The 21,071-nt window shown below is 17.6% G+C and overlaps 5 protein-coding genes across 5 annotated transcripts; 3 read left to right on the top strand and 2 right to left on the bottom strand.

Annotated features, from left to right (window-relative positions):
- Nucleotides 1–389: 389 nt before the first annotated feature.
- Nucleotides 390–2,296, bottom strand: PiT (sodium-dependent phosphate transporter, putative; the record flags this gene model as incomplete). Its single annotated transcript, XM_028671260.1, has 2 exons — nucleotides 390–448; nucleotides 622–2,296. The coding sequence occupies 2 exons, from the start codon at nucleotides 2,294–2,296 to the stop codon at nucleotides 390–392; spliced, it is 1,734 nt and encodes a 577-aa protein (XP_028527930.1).
- Nucleotides 2,297–5,611: 3,315 nt separating this feature from the next.
- Nucleotides 5,612–6,227, bottom strand: MPC1 (mitochondrial pyruvate carrier protein 1, putative; the record flags this gene model as incomplete). The annotated part of the gene is made up of 2 exons (XM_028671259.1): nucleotides 5,612–5,835; nucleotides 6,131–6,227. The coding sequence occupies 2 exons, from the start codon at nucleotides 6,225–6,227 to the stop codon at nucleotides 5,612–5,614; spliced, it is 321 nt and encodes a 106-aa protein (XP_028527929.1).
- A 3,068-nt stretch (nucleotides 6,228–9,295) lies between these two features.
- On the top strand, nucleotides 9,296–10,442 carry RAB11b (ras-related protein Rab-11B, putative; the record flags this gene model as incomplete). The annotated part of the gene is made up of 5 exons (XM_028671258.1): nucleotides 9,296–9,356; nucleotides 9,498–9,563; nucleotides 9,695–9,753; nucleotides 9,861–10,082; nucleotides 10,161–10,442. The coding sequence occupies 5 exons, from the start codon at nucleotides 9,296–9,298 to the stop codon at nucleotides 10,440–10,442; spliced, it is 690 nt and encodes a 229-aa protein (XP_028527928.1).
- Nucleotides 10,443–12,500: 2,058 nt separating this feature from the next.
- DBR1 (RNA lariat debranching enzyme, putative) lies at nucleotides 12,501–14,399 on the top strand (the record flags this gene model as incomplete). Its single annotated transcript, XM_028671257.1, has 1 exon — nucleotides 12,501–14,399. The coding sequence occupies one exon, from the start codon at nucleotides 12,501–12,503 to the stop codon at nucleotides 14,397–14,399; it is 1,899 nt and encodes a 632-aa protein (XP_028527927.1).
- Nucleotides 14,400–16,266: 1,867 nt separating this feature from the next.
- Nucleotides 16,267–19,869, top strand: PGAL8A_00251500 (conserved Plasmodium protein, unknown function; the record flags this gene model as incomplete). Its single annotated transcript, XM_028671256.1, has 1 exon — nucleotides 16,267–19,869. One exon carries the CDS (start codon nucleotides 16,267–16,269, stop codon nucleotides 19,867–19,869), a length of 3,603 nt encoding a protein of 1,200 aa, XP_028527926.1.
- Between the last annotated feature and the right edge of the window lie 1,202 nt (nucleotides 19,870–21,071).

Raw genomic sequence — 21,071 nt, 5'->3', positions numbered from 1 at the left:
TAAAATGTTTTAATTTCTTTCATATATATAGCAGTTACAAAAACAAACATAATGAAATGCTCATAATGAGTAAAAAAAAAAAAAAGGATATATGTTTAAATGATATAAAGATGTCTCTCTCAGCATTCATGGATAATTTTTAAATATTTTATATTATACTTAACAATAAAAGCAAATGGATAATACAAATCTATAAATATTTTGTGCATTATACTTATAAAAATTTAATTAAAATAATATAATTATAGAATAAATTAAAAAAAAGAATTTTTTTAATTCAAAAATAATAAACAAAAAAAAATTAAATGAAAATAGGTATATAAATAAGTAAATACATATATTAATAAATTAAACTAATAATAAACAAGTAAAGATAAGAGATTCACTGCTTAAAATTTATATGAAGGACTATATGCTGCAAATGAAAAAATAGCCGCCGTTACACTAGCTGTAAAATAAAAAAAAAAAAAAAAATATAAATATATATATTTACATACGAAATATAACAATGTTATATACTAAACATTACACATGAACAAAATAGCATATATGCAAATGTATTATAAATTTCATAGGTCAAATGTATCATCTAAAATTCATATGAATACAAAATAAAATTACCCGAAAAAAAAACCGTTATTATCCATGATAAAAACACAGTTCTAAACAGTTTTAAATTTACACATGAGGTGTTTAAAAATGATAAAGAAAATTTTTTCTTTTTTATTTTACTAAAATTTTTTTCTTTATCAACATCTATAGAATCATCTAATATTTTCAAGTTTTTTCTTTTATTTGCTGATATTTTGGCTTCAACTAAACCAACACCAATAACACTAGAAACGGCACAATGTGTAGAACTTAATGGGATACCACATATACTAAAAAATAAGACGATTAACCCTGATATTAGTTCCACAGTAAAACCTCTAGAAGGTGTAATTTTAATAAGTTTCATTCCAACAGTTTTAATAACTTTATATCCTAACAAGGATAATCCTAAGGACATAGATAAACCACCAAATAATAAAATATACCACTGAACTTTTATTTTTCCTTTAATTCCATTATTATATGTATTAAATACAGCTGCAAATGGACCAATTGCATTGGCTGTATCATTTGCACTTTGTGCAACTACACCTAAAATTGCACTTATAATTTGTAATGAAGAGAAAACTATTTCTGTTTCTGGATCAAAATTTTCAATTAAAATTTCCGGTAAATTATTATTTTCTAGTGACTTTTTATCGTCTATTATATCATTTTTAAAATTTATTTTCTTTATATTAATAATATTTTGAAAATCTTTTTCGTGATCATCTTTTTTTTTTTCAATAATTTCACTAGGAATACGTGCATTACTTTGTGTTCCCTGTGTTTCATTTGATGCTACTGAATTTAAGCTACTATTTTTTACATTACAAAAATTCCCTTTATCATTTTTTTCTAAATCAATCATTTCATCTCCATAAATTTTTTTTTTTAAGTGATAATCCCTTATTCTATTTCTATATATAACATAAATAATAAATGAACTAACACATGTTAAAAATATTGATATACCTAAGCATATAAATAAAGAATACAAAACATGAGCTGCGCTCCAATCCTGAAGATAACATGGTGAAGAAATTACTATTATATCATCTTTAAGCATTGTACATCTTATATCTAGCACAATTGGGTTTTGAAACACTAAAAATACACTAAAGGGTAAAGTTATTAAAAAAATTAAAAACCAATATGATCTCTTAATAATAGAAAAAGAGTTATTTCGTCTTAGTATTAATATGCGCAATAAAGAAAAAGCCAAAGCTGAACATGTTCCTGCTAATAATGGAGCTGCAAACCATGAAATAACAATACTATGTATTTTCTCCCATTTTATTGACTTTTTATTTCCTGTAGCTAATCCAAAACCCATCAAAGCCCCTATTATACTGTGTGTTGTTGAAACAGGTATACCAGCAAATGTTGCAACAGCCAACCAAACAGTTGCGCCCATTAAGGCGCAACACATACCCAACATTAAAAATTCAGGTGCATCATAAAATACTTCAAAATTTATAATTTTCGAACGTATTGAATCTGTAACAGTTCCACCTAACAAACTTGCTCCTAATGCTTCAAAAAAAAATGCGACTATGATTGCTTTTTTTACTGATATTGCTTTCGATCCAATAGAAGTACTAAATGTATTTGCTATATCATTGGCTCCTGTAACAAATGCCATAAAAAAACATGCTATACCGCTTGTGATGACTAACCATAACATGTCAGGATTTGTAACCATTTGATTTTCTTATTACCTAATTTACAAAAAAAAAAAAAAAAAAAAAAAAAAAAAAATTATAACCAACAAAAATACATTGAACAAATAATATGAATATGTAAAAATAATGAAAACTTGCTTTATTTTAAAAAGTTATAGTTAAATATAGACTTATATAATAAAATGTAAATAATAAAAAAAAAAAAAATAATACAAATATTTGTCTCTAATAAAATAATATATATAGCATTTTTCTCGTATAATGAAAATAAATATATATAACAGTAATGATTATATATATATATATATAACATAAAATTGTCACTTTTTTTTTTTTTAATTAAAAAATCTCATAAATTCATAATACAAATGTTTCCATAATCTATTAATGAAATTTATATATAATTCAATTTTTAAGTATTTTACAGACAAAATTATTATAAAGAAAAAAAAGATTTAAATCATATGCATAATTTTTTATTTAAGTATTATTCATTCTATTATTTAAAACATACTTATAGTAACAAATTAAGGAAAAATTAGATATACAAATTAAAAATTTAACTATAATCTTCCCCTTACTTTGACCTTCTTTTTTCTTTTTTTACCTTATATTTTTATTCCTTAAAGTAAATCTCTTATCTTTTTATTTTCTTTCTATATAATTTTGAATCTCTTATCTTTTTTTTTTTTTTTATCTTTTTTTTTCTTGACGTAATTAACCTTCTTTTAAGTTATGTTTTAACATCTGCAAATTACAAAGGAAAACAGAAAAAAAAAATTTATTAATTTTCATTTATTACATTAAAAAGTTTATTTACATACACAGATTAAATATGTTAAAATTTTATAAAATGAATATACAAAGTTTAATATGTATGTTTACACTTTTATTATTTTAATCTTTCTATTATAAAAAAAAATTTTTTTTACTCTTTAATTACTATGGTTTAAAAAAATAAATATGTAATACATTATAAGGATATAAAAATAATAAAATATAATTTAGAAGAACGTGTGCATATATATGAAAATTACATAATGTAAAATTTGAAATATTAAAAATTTATAAAAAAAAAAAATATATTTATATATATTACTAAGTTATATTCAATATAAAATGTAGCATGTATTATATTTATTTAAAATTTTTTTTTTTAAGTTTAGGAAAATCAAATATATATAAAAAATTTATATATACATATAAAAATATATATATATATATATATATAAATATTTTTAAGTTATGCATTATGCATGGTAAAAATTAAAAAGTTTATAAATTTTCTTTAAGTTTTATTTTCTTTTTATATCTTACATTTTATGTAATTATATATGTTTTACTTAATAAAAATGCTAATTTTTTATAAATAAATGTCTTAAAAAAATATATATTTTTACTATATAATTTTTAAAAAACTTTTAAAAAGAGTAACATATATAAATATATATAAAGAAAATTTTACATCCCCTTTCAAAAACTTATTTTTATATAAATAATTTTATTTTTTTTTTTTATTTTTGTTTATTTGATTTTAATTTCTTATATATATTATATATATATATATTTATATATATATTTTTTTTTTTTTTTTTTTTTTTTTTTTTTAATAAATATTAAATATGCATTAAAAAAAAAAAACCCATCATTAAATTTTTAACCTTCAAAAAAAAAAAAAATTGCAAGTAGTTAAGAAAAAATGTATGTATATCAATATTTAATTTTTAAAATTTATTACTCCAAAAAAAATAATATAATATATTTTTTTCTTTTTTAAATTAAAAATACTTGTAAATTTATTATAAGTAGTTATTAAGAATTATTAAAAATTTTCAAATTAGATGCAGTATAAATATTGGTTATCAAATTTTGTGTACGAAAAATGAAAGAACGCATAGCATGGAAATATAGACTTTAAAATAAATACCTATCATTTAATTTAAGAGAAAATATCATATTTAATCTTAATTTACTTATTTTATAAAAGAAAAATTAACTTTCCTTTTAAACTCATTTTCTATACCCTCTGAATTATTATAAGATACATACGTATATACTTGTTTTGTTAATTTTTTATAAAAAAATTTTATTTCTTAAATTTAAAAAAATAACCAAAAAAAAAAATGTTCATGGATAAGAACAGTTCCCGAAATTCTATATAATTTATTTTTTTTTTTTTTTATTATATTCGAAAGGCTTATTCTTATTTCTTAAGCTAACTCTTGAATATCTAAAAAAATAAAATATTTTATAGAAAAATTTTTTAAGTAATTCTTTTTTAATTTAAAGAGTATAAAAGTAAAATAAAATTTTTTTTTTAGAAATCTCACTAAATAATTAAATAAAAATATGTTTAATAAATAAATTTATTTATGCATTTTTCATAAGATTTAGATAAAATTTTTTATATTTAAAATTTTAAGTGTAACAGTATTATAAAAATTTAAAATTGAAAAAAATAAAATTTTATATATATTATGATTTCTTTTAAATTAAAAAACGTTTAAACTCGAATGCTTGTGTTCTACGCTTTTTCTTAAAGCTAAATATGACTAATTTTAAATGTATATTTTTTATTATATCAACTCAATTATTATCAAATATAATGAATGAAAAAATGTACATATATAAAAGTCATTAAGTTAAAATATATATATATATATATATATATATATTACGCATATATATTACTTTTAAAGGCTTATTGAGTATATGTATTAAGTAGTAAATGTATGTCAATAGAAATATTGTCTTTGAATTAGTATTTTTGTTTTCAAAAAAATATAAATTTAATTTGCTAATTCTTTATAATCATTTTCAGTTTTATTACCTTCTTTTAAAGTTCATAAAAATAGTAAAATTTTAAGGATAGAAGATAATTTTTTTAAAAATTTAAATATATTTTACATATTTGAAACTTTATCACAACAGTTTTTTAAAATTTCTTTGTTATTTTATATCATTTTTTTTTTTTTATTCATTTTCATTATTTTACATATTTTTTTGGTTCTTTTTAATTTCATAAAATTATCACTTTCTTTAAAACCGTACATCTTAATAAAAAAAAAATATACTATATGTATATTTATTAAGATTTGAAAGATATTATAATTTCTTATTTTTTTCAGTTTCCCTTAAAAGATATTATTTTAAAATGTTTTTTAATTTTGCATAATTTTAAATTAATAATACATACACCAAAAAAAAAAAAACTATTTAAAAAAAAAAAATAAAAGTAACTAATAAATATGTATATTCATTCATATATAATGATTAAAATCAATAATTTTTTGGTGAAACAATTTAACTAACATATATATATATATATAAAGGGATTATTTAATCTCTTTTAAATTTTTCTTGTTGTCCGCTTCAAATTTTAATTTACGGTACAACAAAACACTTTGTACTAATGTATTGGTAGCATGACAAGCAAAAAGTAAGTAATTTTTAGGTCTAATTGCAAGAGAAAAACGCATGAACAATATACTATATACGGATAGGACAGCTGTCATTTTCTCGGAAACATATACAGGTGATTTCATCAAATCATTACAACCTTTTATTAAAAAAAAAAAAAAAAAAAAAAAAAAATATATATATATATATATATATATATATATATATATATATATATATATATATATTTTTAAATATTTAAATAAAATAGCAAATTTTTTAAGTAATAAAAAAAATATTTGTATTTGTAATGAATTAATAAAACTTATATATGATTTCAATAATATATTTAGAAAAAAAATTATACAATATGAAAAATTAAAAATTCATTTCCAACACATAATTTAATGATTTTAATAAAATTTAAATCCACTTAAAATATTGAAAAAATTTACCAGCAAGTACAAAACCCCAATTCGCTAAAGGTGCCCAAAACAAAATGCTAAAAGCATTAGATTTAACTTTATCATAAAATAATTTAAATTTGGACATATTCAATATATTTAATTTAATTTTTATTTTTTTTTTTTTTTAAATATAAAGATTTATAAGATTATAAATTCTAAAAAATACCTTTCATATACACATACGTTTCATATTAATATATAAATACCATTTAAATATTAGGATGAAAGAATATTTTTTTTTTGTTCATATATATACTTCAATGATAAAAATAAATATAAATATATATATATATATATATATATATATATATTTATAAATATATGCAAACTTAAAAGAAAAATGCTGAAAAGGTGTAATTGATATTATAATTTATAAATATTCTTTTAAAAAAAAAAAAAATTAAAATATATTAAAAGAATAAAAATAAACTTTAAGAAAAAAATATATTTTATGCAATAAAAATATGAAAAAATAAAAGAGCAAGATTGCATTTTTAATTTTAGTAAAAATAGTAAAATTTATTAATAATTTTCTTATAGTTACATAATATTATATTACTTAATAATTATATACCTTTAAAGAAAACAAAAAAAAAGGGAATAGCATAATTTTGAAAAATTATTTATATATTTTTATTATATGTTGTACACTAAAGACTGTTTAAAATTTTCATTCATTTAAAAAAAAAAAAAAAAAAGGAAGCACGAAGAAAAAATTTATAAAAATTTTATATAAAAAAGAAATTGGACATTAAACTTTTAACTTTAATTCTTTTTATAAAATTAAAAATATATTATTTATTAGATAAGATGTAAAATAAATAAATTAAATCTAATATTTAAATATACATTTTCAACTTCAGCAAACTTCTTAATTTATAAAATGTCAAGATTTTCATTAACTAAAGAATATACTTTATCGCAAGAAACATTTTTTTTGAAATTATTTATATAAATATATTCTATTATATCTTAAAATTATTTCATAAAAATTCAAGAGAAATAAAATGAGTTATAATAAAATTTTTTTTACATTTCTTATTATCTATAGTTACCTAATTTAAATAATGCTTGAATATTAAAAATTGATCATTTTTTTTTCTTAGTTTTTATATCCAAGTATTTTATTTTCATTTTTATTTTTCATATTTTACAGGAAATTACTCCAAAGCACTATTATATAAAAATGAATAGGACAATAAAATTATATTAGAAGAAAAATTATAATATATTTTCATTAATCTAAAACTTTTGCATATATTCTTTTTCTACATTAATGCATTATTTTATTATTATTTTAAAAATTACTAGTATGCCTTGAACTAAAAGAAACATTTAGCAATATTAAAATTATCATAAGAGAAAAAAATTTAAATACCATTTATGTAAAGAATGTAAACAAAAATGTATTAACAGAAAAGTAATAAGATTATTACATTTATATTAACTTTAATATATATAACTAAATCAGCAACTTATATCTTTTTAAGTGTTTAAAATGCATAAAAGCATCTAATTTCATTTTCATTAATTTTAATTAATAGTAATAAATAATTTTTTATGTATAGAATTTCCAGAATTAGTTTGAGAGTCACACAGTGAAAAAATAAAATATATAAGTATAAATATTTATATAAAAGATTATAATAACAATTTTAATGATACATAAATTTGTTCATGTAAATTTTTATTTTAGGTGTATTTTAAGAATTATTTTTATATTTAAAGCATATAAAGCTACAAAATTCTTTTTAAAATGATTTTTTAAGATACATAAGTTCTAAAAAATAATGTTAAAATATATATATATATATATTTTTTTTTTTTTACTGTATGAAAATAAATATAGGAAAACTGAAATATATTTATTTTTTTCTCTATTTTTTTCTTTTAAATAATTATTCTTTTATTTTTAAATTTTATCTCTTAAAATACAAATATTTATATATTAAATAAAAAAAAAGAGAAAAAAAATATAAATAAAAAATATGCACTGGCTATGAAATAATTAAATCTTTTTATCTGTACGTGTAATACATTTTTTTTGTGTATGATAAGATATATAAAAAAAAAAAAAAAAATACAAAAAAAGTAAAATGTAAATTACTAAAAAAAAAAATAAATAAATAAAAATAAAAATGCTAAAAAAAAATAAAATAAATAAAATAAAATAATGAAATTTAAGAAGAAATAATATATGAAAGTATGAAAATTATATATATCATAACTTTTTAGGTTTTAACTTTTTCTCCCTTTTCTTTCTTTAAGTTTATTGTATTGTTTTAATATATATGTACATTTTTATTTTTTTACTTTTTATTAAAATCTTTAATAATTTACTTTTTACAATCTATATTTAACTTTTTTTTCAATTGTGAAATAAAAATATATATTATTTTTACAAAGTAGTAGTAAAATTATTACTTTTGATAATAATTATATTTTTAATAATAAATTTCATCAGAACAATATTTTTTAGTTAATTAAAATAATTAGAAGGTAATTAAAAACTTCTCAAGTTGTAAAATGAAGTAGTTCAGAAAATAATCTAAAAGTCCTATTATTAATATATTTCTTATTAATTACTTTTTATAGTTTTATTAGCATTCATTTAAATATTAATATATGCACACCCCTTTTATACATGAAAATTCAGATAAATATGTTACACCAAAAAGTCGAAATATATACATATATATATCTGTAGGAAAATAAAATATAAAAATAAAAAAAAAAGAAAATTTTACTATAAGTGAATACAAAAATAAATAGATAAAAAAACAAATAAAAAGATAAATATTTTATCAGATTACTTTAAATATTTTTTCGAATATTAGAGAATAAAATTTAAAAAGATAATGCTTATAATATCTTTTAGTTTTTAATTTTGTATAATTATTAATCTTTTTGTTTTCTCAAAAAAAGAAAAAACAATAAAATTAAAAGTAAAAATATATTTGACAATATTTTTTTCCATATTTAACAAGTCAAGTTTTTAGCTAAAAATCAGTATCTCATTAACTTTTAACATATTTAGCATTCTAGATTTTATTTTCAGTAATTTCATTCCTTTATTCTAATTATATAAATTCATTTGATTTATTTCTATGAAATTTCAATTATCATCTTATTTTTTTTTTTTTTTATAGAAAAATGTCAAATGAAGAATATGATCATCTTTATAAAATAATTTTAGTTGGAGATGCAACTGTAGGTAAAATAAAGAAACGAATATATTTATGCATTATATTTACATAAAAGTTTTATATGCTTTTTCTTTAAATTTTATTATTTATTTTTTTTTTTAATATTTTTTATTATGTATATATATATTTGCTATTTTTTAATTATTCAGGTAAGACACATTTATTGTCAAGATATATAAGAGGTTCTCTTCCTAGTGTTTCAAAAGCAACAATTGGTAAAAAAAAAAAATAATTATAAATTAATAAATTAAAAAAATAAGAAATATAATATATAAAAAAATATATTTAGCTATTTATATGCTATTTAATTATTTTATAACTCTCCTTTTTTTTTTTTTTTTTTTAGGTGTCGAATTTGCTACAAGAACTATCCCATTAGCAGTAGGAGGAACAGTAAAAGCTCAAGTAATTTTTTTTGATGAAATTAAAATAATATTAATAAAAATTTTTTTTTTTTTTTTTTTATTGTTATATTTGAATACATATAACTTTTTTCTTTTTCATATATACAGATATGGGATACCGCTGGTCAAGAAAGATATAGAAGTATAACAAGTGCTCATTATAGAAGAAGTGCTGGGGCTATATTAGTTTACGATATAACAAAAAAGAAAACGTTTTTGAGTATTTCTAAATGGTTAGAAGAAATTAGACAAAATGCTGACAAAGATATAGTAATTATGTTAGTTGGTAATAAAGTAGATCTTACCGAACAGGACGAAAGTAAAAGAAAAGTAAGCATATAAATCTTTTTATTTTAAGTACTATTTTTATTTTTTTATAAATATTAAAAAAAAATAATTCATATTTAGGTTACATATGAACAAGGAGCTAATTTTGCAAAGGAAAACAACTTATTTTTTGCTGAGACTTCAGCTGTTTCAAAATTAAATGTAAAGCATATATTTGAAAGTCTATTACAAGAAATATATAATAATAGATTAAAAAATAATAACGGGAGTTTTAGTAACAGAAGCAATGCTACATGTGAAAGTGCAATACAACTAACTAAGGCTCAAAGTGTTATCAAGTTAAATGATAAAAATGAAAATGAAATCGAAGAGGATAATAAAAATAAAGTGAAATGCTGCTAAATTAAAGATTATTTCGTATAAGTATATTTTTTAGACTAAATAAAAATTAAAAAAAAAAAAAAAGAAATAAAAAATTATGGAAAATAAGGAGAATTGTTAACGTAAAATTTTAATTAATTTATGCACTTATGCAGCCTTCATCAATTGAATTGTTGGAAAATTAACATAATAATATATTAATTTTTTTATTTATCATAATAAGTTTTTTTTTATATTTCTATATCTTTGTCTAGCTAAATTGTACAATTATTTTTTTTTTTTCATTTTTATTACGAAATATATTTCTTCTATTTCTTCTTTTTCTTTATTTATTTGTTCTATATTCTTCTACATTTTTATTTTTTTTTTTTTTTTTTTTTTTTTTTTTTTTTTTTTTTTTTTTTTTTTTTTTGTCATAATGTTGTATTAACATATTTATTTACTTATAAATTTTTTCAAGTATTATTCTAAAATTCATTTATGTATTAATTTATATAAACTTTCTTTTTTTCCCTCCTCTATCTATTTCCTTTTTTTTTTTTTTTTTGAACTTATTTTTACCGCTTTTTTATATTTAAATATGATACATTATCTTTACCATATATATTACTATTAACTCGTCTTCTAAAAAATTAAGCTTTCCTTCAATATATATGAAATTTCAGTTTTTTAATAAAATATAAGCTTTTATTTAAAAGAAAATTTTAATGTTATTAATATATAAAATTAAATTCATAACACTTATTATCTTATAAACATATAAATAATACTACCATAATGAGATTGAATCATTTTTTATATATAAAAAATTTTACTTCGTATAAATGTATTCTTATTATAATAGAACATAAAAAAGGTGTTCAAAAAATTCCAAAATTTCGTCCGTTTTTTCATCTATAAATTTTCTTATATATTTAGAATAATTAAATATTTAATACATAAAAATATAGAAAAAAAAAGTAAAAAAAAAAAAATATGAAAAACAAAAAAAAAAAAAAAATAAATACTATTATAATTGTAAAAATAAAAGATTAAATATAATATATATCGAAATAGTTTTAAAGTTTTTTGTTTTTACATAGGCATAAAATTGTTTGCTATGTTTTTTTTATTTCACTAGGAAAAACTTTTTAAAATAAACTTTATAATTTTTAAAATTTTAACATTTACTAATATATTTTTTTTTTCTTATATATATGTAATATAAAAACATTAGCAAAAGTAAAATATTTAAACATTGTAATTTTATAGTAATTTATATATATATATATATTTTTTTTTTTCATATTTTTAAATAATGTATTGCAATAAACTCTAAAACACTTTCGGTTTATATATATTTATTTTTTTTTTTTTTTTTTTATGCAAATATAAAACAACATTCCCTTATATAAAATTTTTAATTCTTCATGAACAATTTTTATTTTTTAAGTAAAATTCAAAATAAAAATATATTTATAAACTGGTAATTTAACTTTTTTCCATATCTTTTTTCAATTTTATTATTTTAATTTAAAAGAATTTTTTTATGTTTATCTAATATACATTTTCTCGAAGAAAAATATATTTTTTGTTGTAATTTTCATGTATTTTTAAAATTTATTACATTCCCTTTTTTTTTTTTTTTTTTAGTTTTATCCTTTCTTTATTTGCTTAATCATATATATATGTTTTTTTTTATAGTAAATGATTTATTATATTCTAGGTTTAAAAAAAATAAAATATGTTATCTAAATTTATTTTGAAAATTAAATAACATTTAAATAAAGTAAAAATATCTTTCAAAATTTTTTTAATATCTTTTGTTTTTTACTGAGTACAATTTTAAAATATATATATATACTTACATATATTTTTTATTTTTTATATTATTGGTTATTATCATTAAATAATTATATGCGAGTATATACCTTATGATCTTATTTTTTATAATATTATATTATAATTAATATTTATCTTTTAAAGAAATAAATTAATATTTTTTTTCTTCTTATTTAAAAATAAATATATATATATATATATATTTATATTTTTAAAAAAAAAAGAAAAAGAAATTTAGATAAAAAAGTATTAAAAAAAATGATTATAGCAATTGTAGGATGTACTCATGGAGAATTGAATTTAATTTATTCATCACTTAGCAAAATAGAAGAAGAAAATAATTTCAAAGTGGATTTATTAATTTGTTGTGGTGATTTTGAATGTGTAAGAAATAGTGTAGATAATGAATGTTTAAATGTCCCAAATAAATATAAAAAAGAAGAAAATGATTTTAAAGATTACTATACAGGAAAAAAAAAAGCAAAAGTGTTAACTGTATTTGTTGGTGGAAACCATGAAGCTATGAATGTATTAAAACAATTATATTATGGTGGATGGGTAGCACCTAATATTTATTTTTTAGGATATTCTAATGTTCATAATATAAACAATTTAAGAATAGGGAATCTTAGTGGAATATATAAAAAATATAATTATTATAAAAAATATTGTGAATGGTATCCATATAATGAGCTAACTAAAGTAAGTGCTTATCATATCCGTAAATACGAAATAGAAAAATTAAAATTAATAAAAGAAAAAATGGATATTGTGATTACACATGATTGGCCCAATAATATAGAAAAACATGGAGATATTAATGATCTTCTAAGAAGGAAATATCATTTTCAATCTGACATTTATAATAATACCTTAGGTAATCCGCATACAGAAATTTTACTAAATAAATTAAAACCACAATTTTGGTTCGCTTCTCATTTACATGTTAAATATTCTGCTATCTATTTACACAATGATCAAACTAATTATACAAGATTTCTTTCTTTAGATAAAGCACAACCACATAAGCATTTTTTGCAAATTTTAAATATTGAAAAAAAAAATGATATTTTACATCTTAATTTTAATCATTTGTCTAATCTTAATACTAATAATCAAAGTGTTAAAAACGATACTTTTTACGATCAACATGATAAAAATTCAGAAAATCAACAAATTTCACATAAAGAAGATTCACTATTAGATAAAAATGAAAACATAGAATTGAATAATGAGAATAGTCTTATTAATACTAATAATAATTATGAAATAATGTCAAAAGAAGATAAAGATAATTTTCAAGAAAAAAAGTTAAACGAAAATGAAAATCCTAATTATGAAGAAGAACAATTAATAAAAAATAAAGAAAATGAAATAAAAGGTGAAATAAAAGAAGAAAAAGAGGAAATTGAAATAAAAGGAAAAAATGAAATAGAAATAATAAAAGAAGATGAAGAAAAAGCACAAGTAGAAGAAGAAAAAGAAAAAGATGAAGATAAATTTGTAGAACAGAAAACAACAAAAAAAGAGCAAGAACAAAAAGAAGAACAAAAAGAAGAACAAGAACAAAAACAAGAACAAGAAAATGAAAATGAAAATGAAATAAAAAAGGAAAAAGAGGAAACTGAAGAGAAAGTAGTAAATTCTACAAAAAATTGTGAAAATATAGATTTTAATAATAATATAGAAAACAAGATTAAAAGTGAAGATTTTAAGAATGAGGAATCAGTAGAATATAACATTAATAAAGATAAAAAATGTTATATATGTTACGACTTAGAATGGCTTGCTATTTTAAAAGCAAATCATCATTTTATTTCAGTTAGTAGTTCTAAAGATTATAATTTAGAAGACCTGAAATATCCAACAAAAGAAGATTTTCAATTTGTTGAAGATAAACTAAAGAACATAGATAAAATAACAATTGATAATAAGGATTATTTTTTAGTTCATGGATATAACAAACCCAATTATAAAAATTTATATGAACAACGACAACTTTTTTTAAAACGATTTGAATTGGAAGAGTTAAATATTTACAATGAATGCGAATTTAATTTTTTTAACGAAGAAATAAAATCTCTAGAATCAACAGAAAACGTTGAAAATTTAAATGAACAAAATGAAGTTTGCGTAAGTTTGGATAATCAATCATAGAAATATAAAATTATAAGTAAATAATTTCTTCTCCTTCTTTTTTTTATTCTTTATAATATATTTAGTAAATATATATTTTTTTATAACAGTACGTGATGATTTTTTTTGTCAATAAAAATCGTATTTTTCATATATATCTCTTTCATTTTTTTTTTTTTTTTTTTTTATGAATTAAAAATTAAAATTTTACTTTAATATCTATATATGCAAAGAAAAATAAATAAATAAATAAATAGTTGTAATATATTTTTCTCTTATTAATTACCCTATATAAAGATTTAAGACACATTTATTCTTGTTTTTCTTAATATATTTTTATTTTTTAATTTATATACATATATTTTATAGTATAATAATTTGTTATTAAAAAATTTTAAATGATAAAAAAAATAAAAAAAAAAGTTATACTTTTATTTTTAATTTTCTTTTATCATTTTTAATATATATTTTTGTTTAAATTTCTTTATTATATATATTGAGATAAATATAAGTGTATTATTAAATAATTAAAATTGTAAAATTATTTAAATATAAAATTTGATATATTATAAATGTATATATATTTATATAATTTTAATAGGTTACCTCTTATTTTTATTTTATTCTCTTATTTTTATTTTTTATAGAAAATAAAACAATAGTTTCATTTATAGTAAAGTGATTAATAAAATTTTATGTTCCATGAATTTTTTTTTTATAAGATTTAATTTTAAGAAACTTATTTTGAAGATTACACATTTTTAAAATTATTTTTATCATAAACATCTTGTAAAATAAATCTTCACTTGACTTCAAAATTTTAGATAAAATTTTAATTATAATAATATAGTCAATAAAAAAAAAAATATATGGTTTAACATAGATTATTGATTTTGTTTTTCATTAGTTTTTAATTGAATAAAATTATAAAAACTAAAATAAAATAATATATAGAAATATATAATTTTTTTTTAATTTAAGAATTAAAATAAAAAGCATTATAATTTTAACATACCAAATATGTATATAAGACAAACAGGTGTTTTCTAATAACAGTATCAACATATACATTAACAGTTAACAAATATTAAGTGTTTTCCATTTTCCTTCTCTTTTTATTTTTAAATGTGTATTTACATCTTTTTTTTTTTTTTTTTTTTTTTTTTTTTTTAAAAAAAAAANATTAACAGTTAACAAATATTAAGTGTTTTCCATTTTCCTTCTCTTTTTATTTTTAAATGTGTATTTACATCTTTTTTTTTTTTTTTTTTTTTTTTTTTTTTTTCATAAGACAACTATGAATAAATATACAGCAATATTTAACTCACATATATCTCTATAAAAAAAAGTAAAATGAAAAGAACAAACAAGTGCAAAATAAGTTACGTGCATACATATTATAATTCTGTAGAGATATATATTTGTTAATTATTTATATAATAATAAATATGAACTATTATTTTTAAAATGTATTCAAAAATATCCTAATATTTTTTAAAATAAAAATTGTATTTTGTAATTTTTTTTTTTTGTTTTTATGTCTATTATTCTACAATTTTCTTTTCTTTTTTTATTTTTTATATTTGAATTAATCCCTAAAAATAAATAAACTTTATATTAATTTACTGCAACTTTATAACAAATGTTTGAACAAATAAAAGTAAAAAAAGAAAAATATCGTTGTATAATAACTAGTACTTTATTATTTCTTATTCAAATAGTATATTAAATGTATATATATATATATAGTGATTTAAATCAATAATATTATTTAAAATAACATTCAAAAAATTTATAATTATGTATATAATTTAAAAAATAAAAAGTTTACAATATCTTCTTTTTAATATATGTGCACCATTTTCCCCCTTATCATGATTAGTTAAATATGAGGAGAAGCATTAATGAAAAAAGGGATACTATTAGCCTAAATCGTAAAATAGATACAAATATTCAGAAAAGTATAAGTAAATATTGCGTTACATCAAAAAGAAAATATAATTTTCAAAGAATTAAAAAATATAAACATAAATTCAAAGAAAATCTAGAATATACAAAAATGAAAAACAATTTGAAAAACAACATTCATACAATAAACAGACAAAGAACAAATTTAAAAAAAACTGTATGTAAGGATGATATATTAAATAAAAATAATATAAATAGTAAATTTTCTATTAACAATATAAAAAAAGAAGGAAACAGTGAAAAAGAAAAAGAAAACTACAAAATGTGTAAAAATGATAATGTATTTGATTATAAAAAATACTATGAAAGAGTAGATCAGTGGAAAAAAAAAAGGTGTATCTACTTCAATAATGAAAACAAAATAAAAAAAAAAGAAATACATTTAGAAAATAAAAAAAGAAGTTTAAGGGAAATATTAAATATTACTGAACCAAAAAAGAACACAAAAAGAAACTGTAATAAATACGAAAGTTCCTTAAATCAACAAAAAACCACAAATAAAACGATAAATAAATTAAATGAAATACAGCTTAAAAAAAAGAATGTGAAATCTTCAAAAAACGAGATAAATATTAATAATTATATAAATTATAATGATATTAATGGAAATAATGAAAATAACTACGATAAATATAAGAAAAATGTTGTCCCTATATATGACAGTGGTAATTATCAAGGTTATAATATTGATAATAAAACTGATAATATTTCTAATAACTATATAAATTATAGCAATAATAATAATAGACATGAGATCATATCTCATAACAATTCTCCTTCTTTCAAATTGCCTAACAATAAAATCAGAATTACAAATAAAAATAAAAGAAATATATATTGTATAGGTAAAATTAAATCAAGTGATACAATGTTAGAAAATGAAGAGAAAAATATATATTCAAATAAAACAATAACAGATACTTTTGATTATATAGATTGTTTTAATAATTTTGCAACTAATCCTACTTTCCTCATAAAGTCTAATGAAACAATTTTCCATGCACCTTTAAAAAGTAATTTAAATAATGTTGAAAATAAATCAAATTTTAATTTGTTTGATAAAACAAACATAAAAAAAAGTTATACTAACTATAGTACTAAAGTAAGAACTATTCCTAATTTAAATATGGAACAACCTGCACAAAATGAAAAAATACGAAAAAATAAGAAAGAGAACTCTTTTAAGGGTATATTAAAAAATGAGTATTTAGATAATGGTTGTAAAATAAAAATACTAAAATATACAAATAATATGAATATAACAAATATGCAAAACAAATTAGAAAATGAAATAAAAAAAAATGAAAACATGAAAAGTTGTAAAAATTCTTATATTAATTATAAAGGGGAATACTTAATAAATTTTCATAATGAGGAAGAAATGAAAAAAAAAAAGAAGCAACTATTAAAAAATGTAAAAACTAGTATATATAATGAAAGGAATATTTTTACAAATAATCATACAAGATATAATAATAATGATAATTTTCTAATTAAAAATGAATTAGTAAATAATAACAAAAAAGATATATACAAGCCATCATATACCTTAAATAATTGTAATGTTTCATCTATTTTAAATATAAAAAATCCTTTCACATGTGTATACAAAAATGTGAAATCATTTAAAAATTTTATAGTTGATAAGAAAGAGGTAAATAAAGAAAAAGGTTATTGCACATCTAATAACATAACCTTATGTGATAAAAAAAAATATATATCTGAAAATATTAGAAAACATTTATCCTATATGAATATTAATAAAAAGCAAGAAAAAAACATTAAAAATAGTAAGGTACTGGAAATTGAAGGAGATAAAATTTACCCTAATGAAAACCTTTTGTTTAAAAATAATATTCAAATAGAGCAAAATACTTTTAAAAATTTTAATTTAGATATGGAAAGTTACGATATGAAACATAGTATATTCGAATGCAAAAAAAATGCTGAAGAAAATTTCAAAAATAAAAAGTATTTAAAAAAATTAAACAAATTTCACAAAAAAAAAAAAGAAAAGAATTTAATTAGTCTTGAAAATTCTCATAAAATAGAAAAAGAAAAATTATGTTCTGATAATAATTATAGATCTTTAGATTTAAATAATGAATTATTAAATGTTAATAAACATAAAAAACTAGTTCATATAGAAGAAAAAGACATAAAGAGAAATTTTGATATATTTTTATGTTTATTCATGAAATACGAAAAAAACGAGTCTTTCCTTTTTTGCTTAATATCTGATGAAGAATTAACGAAATATTCCTTTTTTTATCACAATTATATAAAACCATTTTTAGATGACTATAAAAAATCTAAACTCGAAAAGTTAAAAAAGGAAGAAGGAAATTCAGCATTTAGAGATTATAATTGTATAAGTTTAAATAAAATAATTTTAGAAATTATGATCCCATCAATAAGGAATAATTACCTAAAATATTTAAATGAGCTGTATAATAAAAAAGAAAATAATACTGATATCAGTTCTTCCGATGAATTACAAAAAGAAATAAGAGAAATCAATAAAAAAATAAAAAATTTTGAAATAAGGTCACTTGATAAACATAAAAAAGAAATATCTATTAAATCCATTTGTAATTATGAAAATAAAATAAAATTACTTGAAAAACCGAAATGGAGCAATAAAAGAAATTTAAAAAAACTATTAAGAAAACAACAAAATTATAATCCCTTTACTATTTTTGGTACAAGTATAAAAGAAGTAAATCTAGAAGAAATATTTACTTTAGAGGTTTATAATAATTATGTTACAAATGAAGATAGATTTCAAAATAAAATATTACATGAATTATATGTCGGAGATTATATAAAAAATTTGTATAAAAAAATAGACTGTAGCGAGTGGTTTTTTGTTTTAGATTCTTTAAAAAAAAATTGGAAATATTTTGCTAATCTTGAATGCAACATGCTTCTAGATCCACTATTATTAGAAGAAATTTTATGGTATATAGATAATAATAAGATGTACAAGGATAAAAGCAAGGAAATATATATTTATGAAACTTGCTTTTGCCCTACACCTGATCCAGCTAAAGAAATTAATTTAAACGATGCAAAACATTTTTACAAATCAATGGCTAGTAAATATACTTCTCATAATGAAATGAAACATAAAAAATTATCATTAAATGAAGAAAATTCTTATTCCAGTAACTTAATATTTAAATATGATGATATGAATAGAGAACATACATCTTTATATATGAAAAAAAAAAAAGAAATACTAACAAAAGAAAATTTATTTTTTAATATCCCTCGGCCTTCTAGTGCAATATATTATAATTCAGACTTTTTTCAGAACAAAGTAAAAAAACATACTTGCGACAAAAAAATAAAAACTAATAATCAATTTAATGTAGTGTCACCAAAATGTGTAGAAGACGCATATTTTCCAAAGTTTAAATCAAAGAAATGGATTTCACAAAAATTTTTTGATAATTTTTTTTTAAATTATTATCTATATAATTTCAATGGAAGTAACCGCAAATATAATTCTGTTATTTAATATTCTTGACTTTTTTATTTTCAAATGTTCTTTTCATTTTAGAAATACAAGTATAAAAAAAAATGTCAGAATGTTTTTTAAAAAATATATATGTATGAATATGTACTTGTTAATAATTTTCATTTATTTTTCTTTTGTAAAAATTATTTTTTTGTATTTAAATATCTTTCTAAATACCATAAAAATGTTGTAGATGGTGATATATTTAAAATTTAGTTTAATTTATATTATTATGATCTCTATTTTTATAAGTGATATTTTTTTTATTTATTTGAAAACATTTTACCCTATAATGTTTCTTTTATTTTCTTTATTACTCAAAAAACAATATAGTAATTATCTCTTTGTTTATATATACTTCTATGTAGGCATAAGTAAAGTGAATATGTTTTTACAATTTTAAAATAAAGGTACATTTTATATGATAAATTTCTGTAATATAATGTATTTATCAGTGTAATAATTTTTTAATTGAAGAAAGTATATTATTTATGCTAAAATATACAAAAATGTTTTTAAAATGAATTAAATATAATTGCAGAGAACATGAATATACTGTTTTCTTTTAATTATCATATAATTTAATAGATATATATTTTTATAGTTATTCAATATAAATGTTAAAATTTTCAAAAGTGGTATTATATGAGATAATAAAATCATAGTAATTATGCTAGATTGCTTTTTCAAGCATACATAAAAAATGCGTATTCTATTATTTCTCATAAGACAATCAATGATGAATAAATGTTTCTTAAAATTTATCTTCATAATAAATATATAATATAAAATTCTTAAAATATTTCAAAAGTTACATAAAAAAAAAAAAAATTTGAATGAAAACATATTGGTAAAGAACAGAGTATCATTTTACATTAAACAGCATGATTGTAATGTTTTAATTTTTGTGTAATTTAAGACTATTACTATATTTGTTTCAATAATTTCAATTTAAAGTGTTTGTAAAATATTATTTTACAAGAGGTTAAAAGAAAAAAAATAAATAGGTGATATTTTTTACACTTTCACTATTTTTATTTGTAGTTATGTATGCATATCTTAAAAATATTATCAATTTTTTATTTTCGATTACGATGAAGTTTCACATTAAGAGAATCATTCATTGAATTATATGGAAAATGTATTAATGTTCATGTATATAATTTATTTTTTTTTTTTTTTTTTTTTTTTTTTAACTTTTT

Source organism: Plasmodium gallinaceum, assembly GCF_900005855.1.
Source record: "Plasmodium gallinaceum strain 8A genome assembly, contig: PGAL8A_v1_76, whole genome shotgun sequence".
In the NCBI taxonomy this organism is placed as follows: domain Eukaryota; phylum Apicomplexa; class Aconoidasida; order Haemosporida; family Plasmodiidae; genus Plasmodium; species Plasmodium gallinaceum.
This window is presented reverse-complemented; position numbering and strand designations above follow the sequence as displayed.